Source organism: Galeopterus variegatus, unplaced genomic scaffold, assembly GCF_000696425.1.
Source record: "Galeopterus variegatus unplaced genomic scaffold, G_variegatus-3.0.2 Scaffold24438, whole genome shotgun sequence".
Classification (NCBI taxonomy): Eukaryota; Metazoa; Chordata; class Mammalia; order Dermoptera; family Cynocephalidae; genus Galeopterus; species Galeopterus variegatus.
In genome coordinates, this window is record NW_007750549.1 from 1 (window position 1) to 9,952 (window position 9,952).

At 36.5% G+C, this 9,952-nt stretch overlaps 1 protein-coding gene across 1 annotated transcript; it reads left to right on the top strand.

Annotated features, from left to right (window-relative positions):
- Positions 1–1,031: 1,031 nt before the first annotated feature.
- LOC103583568 (vesicular glutamate transporter 2-like) lies at positions 1,032–8,930 on the top strand (the record flags this gene model as incomplete). The annotated part of the gene is made up of 3 exons (XM_008564845.1): positions 1,032–1,164; positions 8,153–8,263; positions 8,803–8,930. Coding segments are annotated over 3 exons (372 nt in total), but the record flags the coding sequence as incomplete, so codon positions are not given.
- Between the last annotated feature and the right edge of the window lie 1,022 nt (positions 8,931–9,952).

Sequence of the window (9,952 nt, forward strand, 5' to 3'; positions counted from 1 at the left end):
TGTGCTTTCAGGCTCATGTTCATAAAGCCTGTGCCCAGACCTAGTTGCTGAAGTGTTTCACGTATATTTTCCCTTAGTAATTTTACAGCTTCAGGTCTTATACTTAAGTCTTTAATCCATTTCGAGTTGATATTAGTGCATGGTAAAAGGTGCATATCTAGTTTTATTCCTCTGCATATGGATATACAGTTTTCCCAGCACCACTTCTTGAAGAGGCAGTCTTTTCCCCAGTGTAGATTTTTGTTGCCTTTGTCCAAAATCAGATGGCTGTAAGCCTGAGGGGTGATTTCTGGGTTCTCAATGCTACTCCACTGGTCTGAATGTCTATTTTTACACCAGAATCATGCTCTTTTGATTACAATAGCTTTGTGGTATAATTTGAAGTCAGGTAGAGTTATGCCTCTGGCTTTACTTTTTTTGCTCAAGATTGCTTTGGCTATTTGGTGTCTTTTGTTTTTTCATATGAAAGGTAANCTGCGTTACCTCTGCTCTTACTGTATATAAATTAAATCCATGTTATAGAACGTATAAAAGATATATATTTAAAATACAAATATGCAAATTTAGCCTTTTGAATTAAAAGTGAACTTTAAAATTCAGCCTCTTTATGGTGTCAAATCTAATTTTCCTCTCTCTGTCTCTCTTCTCCTCTCCTTCCCTCTTGCTAATGATGAATTTGTACAAATACATTTAAGAATATAAGATGAACACACAAATGTGAATCACTGTGGTAAGAGTCAGGATAGTTGATTCATAAACTCAAAATTTACTGAGCCATAACATAGAAAAAAATAAATAAAATGTATTCCCTTCTAGAAGATAAAAAAGGATCAAAGTAAATTTACTTAGTTTTTATTTATTCTGCAGAAGTTATTGCTTATTCTAGGAATGAGTAAGTGGTCATTTGAAGACAGTATTTTTCTTTCCTTTGTCCATAAAGAGTTGATGATGAATTCAGAAAACCAAGACCATTGAATTGCCCACATTATTTATGATTACGCATATTTCTTCCCTTTCTTGCTTTTCATCAGGTTGGCATGCTGTCTGCTGTGCCACACTTAGTAATGACAATTATTGTGCCCATCGGAGGGCAAATTGCAGATTTTCTAAGAAGCAAGCAAATTCTTTCAACTACCACAGTAAGAAAGATCATGAATTGTGGTGGTAAGTACATAAGTGGCAGTAAGGACATAGTTTGACTTCATTAAGTTTTTTTTTAATTATGAATATTCATGAGATACAAAGCTGATTGTCACCCCTCATGGCATGATGTGAGGGTCAGATTCATACTGGCAGCATACCCATTACCACAAATTGCTTTTGTACCCCGTGTCCCTCACCCAATTATCCCGACCTCCTTCCCCCTCCTCCTTTCCCCCACATTCCACATTGTAGCCCAAGGAATGTTCACTCTCTCTGCAAGACTAACACAAGACTGTGGTCCTTCCTTCCTTCCTTCTTTCTCTCTTAGCTCCCACATATCAGTGAGATTCTGTGGTATTTATCCTTCTGTGCTTTGCTTATTTCACTCAACATAAGTTTATCCAGGTTCATCCATGTTTTTGCAAATGGGAGAATTTCATTCTTTTTTATGGCAGAGTAGTATTCCATGGTGTACATATACCACAGTTACCTTATCCAATCATCCATCAATGGACATTTAGGTTGGTTCCATGTCTTGGCTATTGTACACAGAGCTGAAATGAACATGGGAGTGCAGTTATCCCTTCGACGTGATGATTCCCACTCCTCTTTTGGTATATACCCAAAAGTGGGATTGCTGGATCGAATGGTAGATCTATCTGTCGTTGTTTGAGAAACCTCCATACTGTTTTCCATAGTGGTTGTACTATTTTACAGTCCCACCAACAGTGTGGGACTCAGAGTTGGTGGCCCAGGAAACTGCTTCATCTTGGTCTCTTTGGAGGCTCTGAAACACTTCTCTCTTTTTTTCTCCTATTCTGTAAGGCCGCCCCTTATCTTACTTTTCTGTTCTTTGTTTGTGCCCTCTTCAACTTGTCTTTGTCCCCGTGTTTTTATCTCCTGGTGCTGGCCTTTCCCAGACTCAGCCCTCCATCCTGCTCCTGACATTTTGCCTTCTGCCTTGGAAACAGGCACCTGCGGCGCAGTGAGATGACAGTGTAGGAGCGTTCCCTTCTCTCCACATCCTTTCCAGCATTTGTTATTCTCTATCTTTTTGATTATAGCCAATCTCACTGGGGTGAGGTGATATTTCAGTGTGGTTTTAATTTGCATTTCCCTGATGATTAGTGAGTTGAGCATTTTTTGTACCTCTTCACCATTTGTAGTCTTCCCTAGACTCTTTCAAGAAATCCTATTCACTTTATACTTAGAATCCAACCTCTTCTCACCACCTTCACTACTACTACTTTGGTCTACACTACTATCATTTCTTGCCTGGATTTACCACAGAAACTTCCTAACTAGTCTTCTTGCCCTTATCTATGTTTCCCTCTCCCAAATCAATGCTCAACATAGCAACCAGGGTGATACTTGTAAAATGTAGGTCAGATCACATCACTCCTTTGTTTAAAACCCTGCTCTGGTTTTACATTTAACACAGAGTAAAAGCCAGAGTCCTTTCTACAATGGCCAGCATGATCCATGCCTCTTTTCCTCTCTGACCTCATTTCTTTTAACTCTCTTTTTCATTGTGCTTCAGCTACACTAGCCTCCTTGCTGTTCCTTAAATATGCTACACCTGCTTCTTAGTTTCGAGTGTTTGCACTGGATGTTTCTTTGCCTGGAACACATTTCTTCCAGATAGTTATCTGGCTAACTCCCTCACTTCTTCATGTCTGCTCAACATCATTGTCTCAATAAGGCCGACATGAAAACTTTTATTTAAAATTGCAACTTGCATTCTGATCCTCCTTTCCCACTCTACTTTTCTTTTTTCATAATAATTCTTACCTTCTAACAAACTATTTGATTTACTTACTTATTATGTCTGTTGTTTATTGTATGTATCCCCCCTCTAAACTATAAGTTCCAGGAGGGCAGAAATCTATGCCTAAGTTCATTTGTTCCTATATCCCAAATGCTTCAAATAATGCCTGGCGTAGAGTTAGTGTTCAGTTATTTATTGAATTAATTTATGCATGATAATGAACCAAAAGCACTTCACCCTTGGCCGGAGCCTGGAGTCAGACTCATTGTATGAACTGGGTCTATGCGAGGGCTAACCTTCCCATAAACAGAGGCTAGAAAAAATGGCCACACATTTTCACAATGTTATTTCTTCCAATCCAAGAGCATGGCCTATCTTTCCATCTTTTTTTGTCTTCTTTAATTTCTTTCAGAAGTAGTTTGTAGTTCTTACTGTAGAGGGCTTTCACCTCTTAAATTGATCCATAGATACTTTATTTTATTTTTTGTGACAATTGTAAATGGGCTTACTTTATTTCTCTTTCTGTTAGTTTATTATTTGAGTATATAAATGCAACTGATTTGGGGGCATTTATTTGGTATCCTGCAACATTACTGAAGTTATTAACCAACTCTAGGAGTTTTTTGATAGAATCTTTAGGTTTTTCTATATATAGTACCATGTCATCTGCAAATAGAGAGTTTGACTACGTCTTTTCCAATGGATTGCTTTTATTTCTTTCTCTTACCTGATTGCTCTGGCTAGTACCTCCAGTACTATGTTAAATAGAAGTGGTGAGAGTGGGCATCCTTGTCTTGTTCCTGCTCTTAAGGGAAAGGTCTTCAGTTTTTCCCCATCCAGCATGATACTGGCGGTGGGCTTGTCATAAATGGCTTTTATTGTGTTGAGATATTTTCTTTCTATACCTAATTTGTTGAGAGTCTTTGCTGAATTTTGTCAAATGCTTTTTCAGCATCGAGATAATCATACAGTCTTTGTCCTTGAGTTTGTTGATGTGATGTATCACATTTATTAACTTTTGTATGTTGAACCATCCTTGCATCCCTGGGATGAATCCCACTTGATCATAGTGTATAATTTTTTAAATATGTTATGGTATTCTAATTGCTAATATTTTGTTATGGATTGTTGCATCTAGGTCCATCAAGAATATTGGCCTGTAATTTTCTTTTTTTGCTGTTTCTTTATCTGGTTTTGGTATCAGAGTTATGTTGGCTTCATAGAATGGGTTTGGGAGAATAGCTTATGTTTCAATTGCTTGGAATAGTTTGAGGAGAATTGGTATTAACTCCTCTTTAAAAGTATGATAGAATTCAGCTGTAAAACTATCCGGACCCAAACTATTCTTTGTTGGAAGATTGCTAATTTCTGCTTCAATCTCCTTCCTTGTTATTGGTCTGTTCAGGTTTTCTATCTCTTGGTTCAGTCTGGGAAGTTTGCATGTGTCTAGAAACTTATCTGTATCTTCCAGTGTTACACTTCTCCCTGTGTAATGGAAATGCAAAAAGGATTACTCAAAGCACCATGAATGCCATGCGAGGTCTGAAGTGACTGCACTTCAGCAACTCCCCTGTTCAAAGGAGAAAGCTGAATGTGACAGCCCTGATTCAAAGTTAGCTTCTCTTTTTTATTGTAAAGACAAGGAAGTTTCACAAGAAAAATCAGTTGATTCAATCATCAAAGAAAGACATAAAAACAAAGGCACTGTAAAACTATTACCAGCAGTAAAATTTAAAATGTGACATTCCAGAATGCAATTTGTAAAGAGCTAAGTCAATACACCAACAAACAGCTTGCCCTTAGCAAACAGTTTTTTCCCTACAGCAATTTCTTCAGCATATTTAAACAACAATCAAGCAGCTTCCTCAAAATATCTTAAAAACAATCAGTAGGTTAAGTTGCACCAAAGACATCTGCCCTTAGAGCCAGCAATTTTGCTGTGTTACAATTCTTTCTCTACTACAGAGACTTTAGCCCAAGGAAAGTTTTCTGTCTTTCACAAGCTTAACAATTTTATGTGTAATTCTAAAAAGTTAGTCTATACCTGAAACTACAGGGCCTTGGAAGCTAGGCCCTGTAAAGTACATTTGCTTTATAAATGTTAGTATCCTCCACATTCCAGATTTTCATATTTGTTGTTATATAGTTGTTTATAAATAGTATCTAATGATTCCTCATATTTCTGTATCAGTTGTAATGTCTCCCTTTCATTTCTGATTTTTGTTATTTGGGTCTTCTCTCTTCTTTTGTTAGTTAACCTAGCTAATGGTTTGTCTATTTTATTTATCTTCTCGAAAAACCAACTTTTTGTTTTGTTGAATTTTCTATTGTTTTTGGGGTCTCCATTTCATTTAATTCTGTTCTGATCTTAATTATTTCTTTCCATCTACTACCTTTACCCTTGGATTATTGTTGTTTTGCAAGTTCTTTGAGGTGTAGTGTTAGTTCACTTATTTGAAGTCTTTCTGTTCTTTTGATGTAAGCATTTACTGCAATAAATCTGCCTCTTAGTCCTTCTTTTGCAGTATCCCAGAGGTTTTGGTGTGATGTATCTTTATTTTCATTAGTTTCTAGAAATTTTTTGATTTTCTGATTAATTTCTTCTTAGACCCATAGGTCATTCAGGAGCCTATTATTTAGTTTCCATGTATTTGTATAGTTTCAGGAGTTTTGATTATTATTTATTTCCAATTTTAGTCCATCGTGGTCTGAAATCATTGGAATGATTTCAATTTTTTAAATTTTCTGAGACTAGATTTGTGACCTAATTTGTGGTCTATCCTGGAGAATGTTCCGTGAGCTGATGAGAAGAAAGTATATTCTTCAGTTGTTGGGTGAAACGTTCTGTATATATCTGCCAAGTCTAGTTGGGCTAAGATGTAGACTAAATCCTGTGTCTCTTTGTTGACTTGTTGCCTGGAAGATCTATCCCATACTGAGAGAGGGGTGTTCAGATCACCCAGTATCATTGTATTAGGTCCTATTTCTTTCTTTAGGTCTAAGAGTGTTTGCTGTATATATCTGGGTGCTCCAGTATTTAGTGCATACATGTTTATGATTGTTATGTCTTCTAGCTGGATAGTTCCCTTTATCATTATATAATGGCCTTCTTTGTCTTTTTTAATGTTTTTTGGTTTAAAGTCTATTTTGTCTGGTATAAGAATAGCTACTCCTGCTCATTTTTGGTTTCCATTTGCATGGTATATCTTTTTCCATCCCTTCACTTTTAGTCTATTTGTGTCTCTACAGGTGAGGTTGGTCTCTTGAAAACAGCATATACTTGGGTCTAGCTTTTTAATCCAATCAGTCTTGGAAAAAAAGTTTATGTCTTTTGAATAGGGAGTTTAATCCATTCACGTTTAAGGGAGTTATTGACAAGTGTTGCTTAATTCATGTCATTTAATTGCTTCTTGTTTAGATGGTTTGAATATCTTTTGAACATTATTTCCCCTTTTATTTCTCTTCTTCAATGTTAGTTGGAAATTTAAGGTGGGATGATTTAGCTTCTTTCTCTTTCTTGCTGGCTTTTTTGTTTTAATGGTGGGTTTTGCTCTTTCTTCTGTATTTGTGATAATGGTCACCTTTATTCAGATTCCTGATGAACGACTCTCTTGAGAATTTCTTGCAGGGCTAGTCATGTGGTGGTGAACTCCCACAACTTTTGTTTGGGAAATACAGTATTTCTCCCTCATTTCTGAAGGAGAGCCTTGCTGGGTAATGAATTCTTGACTGACAATTTTTTCCTTTTGGTATTTTGAATATATCATTCTACTTTCTTCTGACCTGTAGGGATTTGGTTGAGAAGTCTGATGTTAATTTGATGGGGTTCCCCTATGAGTGACCTGACACTTTTCTCTTGCTGCTTTTAGAATTCTCTTTGTCTTTGAGCTTTGCAAAATTAACTATAATGTGTCTTGGGGAGGATCTTTTTGGATTGAATCTGTTTCGGTTTCTTTGAGCTTCCTGGATCTGAAGGTCTGTATCTCACCCTACACCTGGGAAGTTTTCTGTTACTATTTCCTTGAATAGTTTTTCAAAACCTTTTCCTTTCTCCTCCCCTTCAGGAATACTCACAATTTGGATGTTAGAGCACTTGAGGTTGTCTGCTATCTCTCTTAGATTTTCCTCATTATTTTTAATTCTTTTTTTCCTTTTTTATTGTCTGCCTGAGCTATTTCAAAAAGGACATCTTCAAGCTCTGAAATTCTTTCTCCTGCTTGTTCTATCCTGCTGCTCAAGGCTTCAGTTGTGTTTTTTATTTCATTGAGGGAATCTTTCATTTCTAGAAGTTCTGCTATACTCCTTTTTAAGATATTAACCTCTTTGTAGATTTTCTCCATCATATTCTGGATATTTTTTCTTGTTTCATTGTGTTTTTTAATTGAGTCTTTATTTCTTCAAGTATTCCTAAGATCATTGTTTGGAATTATTTTTCAGACATATCAAGGATTCCCTGTTCCATGAAGTTTGACTTTGGAGCATTACTATATTCTTTCAGTGGTGTCATTTCTTCTTGTTTATTTGTAGTTCTAGTATTTTTTTGTAGTTGTTGATGTTTGGTCATTTGGTAGAGGGTTTGCTTCTTCTATTGCACTGAGGTTTGCTGTGGAGTGGCCCTGGATGATACTGTGGTGGTGAATTGTCTTTGCTTTACAGTAGATATGAGGGTGGTTATGTTAAATCACCTTGGGTCCTGTTCCAGAATCTGTGGTTGTAGAATGAGACCCTAGTGGTATGCAGTTCTGCTGGGCTCTCGTGGCACTCCCCTCCCAGTCCATGGAGTAGGGGGTGGGTTGCCTCTGCTGTGCAGTTCTCCTGGACTCACCTCTGTTTATTAACTTTGATTTATATGAGTGAATAACTTTTTTATACATATCAAATTACTTAGTTTTAGTTAAATTTGTACATTCATTCTTCATTTAACAGTATTTTCTTATCTTACTTCAAACTTCCTGTAACTTTTAGTTCTCAATAACTGCATAATAATGTCATTTATATTTCTTTTAATTGACTTAACCCTTCCCAGGATTGAAACTTTAGATTGTTTTGGATGTTTTTTATTAAAATGCAAGGAATGATTCAGTAATCTCTGGCATAAATTACTACTACTATTAATTTTTTAAAAGATAACTCTCTGAAGTAGAATTTCTAAGACAATAAATATGAGCACTTTTAACAGTTTATCCTCATTGGTAAATTTACATGAATTTCTGAATAATTTCCATGTGTTTGCTTCCAAAGGTTTTGGCATGGAAGCCACACTGCTTCTGGTTGTTGGCTATTCTCATACTAGAGGTGTAGCTATCTCATTCTTGGTACTTGCAGTGGGATTCAGCGGATTTGCTATATCTGGTAAAACACAATTTTTTTTCTTTGTACTTATGACATCATGATTTTGGGTGATGATAAAAGTTATATATATATATATATACACACACACACACACACACACACACACACACACACATATGTGTGTATCTTTATATATATATATATATTATATTAAAGTAGATTCTTCCCTCTTCAATATTTTGAATATTACTCAACATATTAACAATAGAAAATAAAAATAATAAAACATTTAGAAAACATTATTTGGATTTGTTGCTACCTACTTTTCCCTCTGCTTATTTTTGTTCTTGTTGTTAAGAGAACATTTCCTCCTCATTGTGGAGTGAGCATCACCTATTAAGTATTGTATGGAAAATTGTACCTCATTCAATTCCCATTATACCCCTGAGCTAAATAACCAAGAAGCAATTATTAGTAGTTATTAAGCATATGCTGTGTACCCAGTATCTTTTAAGGAGCTGTGGTGTGATGTTCTGTAACTATTTACTCTTCTAAGAGGCTCAGGATTCCTTGAGTCAAAACTTATATGTGTATTTCAGGTTTCAATGTTAATCACTTGGATATTGCTCCAAGATATGCCAGTATTTTAATGGGCATTTCGAATGGTGTCGGCACATTGTCAGGAATGGTTTGCCCTATCATTGTTGGTGCAATGACAAAGAATAAGGTAAGATGGAGTAAAACAGATGTTGAGCTGTAGAAGATTCTCTCTCATGGTTGGAAAAGAGTCACTATGTTTTCCTTGGCATTTTCTTTCTGGTCCAGTAACCACATGTCTGAGCAGGAAAGGTAATTAAGGCTCAGAAGAAAACACCTCTCTAGGAACTTCGAAAGAGTCCATTTCTTCAACCAATAAGCAACATGCTTCTCAACACCTTTTAATATTTCTGATATCCCTGGTGTGACAAAAAACAAACAATTTTGCTGTTAGTTTACAAAGATAAACAAGCAAAAATCTTCTGAGCTTGCGTCAGACTACTTCTGCTCAATTTGCTTTCCTTGTGCAATATTCTCATTTGTAGTTAAAAGAACTAGCTACGTAAGTTGCAGGGCCCCTTTTTCAAAAATTATGAAGAATTTCAAGGTGACAATGGTGGAGCATTAAGCCTAGAGCAGGTCCCTTTTAAGCAAGGGCCCCTGTGCAATTACACAGGTCGCATGCCCGTGAATCCAGCCCTGGTTGCTAGTGATACTTACCACTTGTGCCGTAGCTATTTGATAAAGTCATCACATTGGTTTCCATTTGCCTACCAGCCTCAAAAACCTTTCAGTGCAGAAGCAGAGTAAAAGTAAATTTACATAATCTGTTTCTTTTTTTAAAAAAATATGGCCGGTAAGGGGATCTTAACCCTTGACTTGGTGTTGTCAGCACCACTCTCTCCAAGTGAGACAACCGGCCATCCCTATATGGGATCCGAACCCGTGGCCTTGGTGTTATCAGCACCACACTCTCCCAAGTGAGCCACGGGCCGGCCCTCATAGTTTCAATTTCAATGTGGGTAGGGTTATATATCCATATGGAAGATTAAACTAATTCTCACTGGGCCATAACAACTTTGCTAAAGACAAAAATAAAAATAAAAAATAAAAAAAATTCAGGAGATCTGGGTTCTAATTTCAATGTTGCTCCCAGTAAAGAAAAAGGGGTTCTTGGGGTGAGGTGAGAAGCCTCTAGGCCCTGCAGCTCTG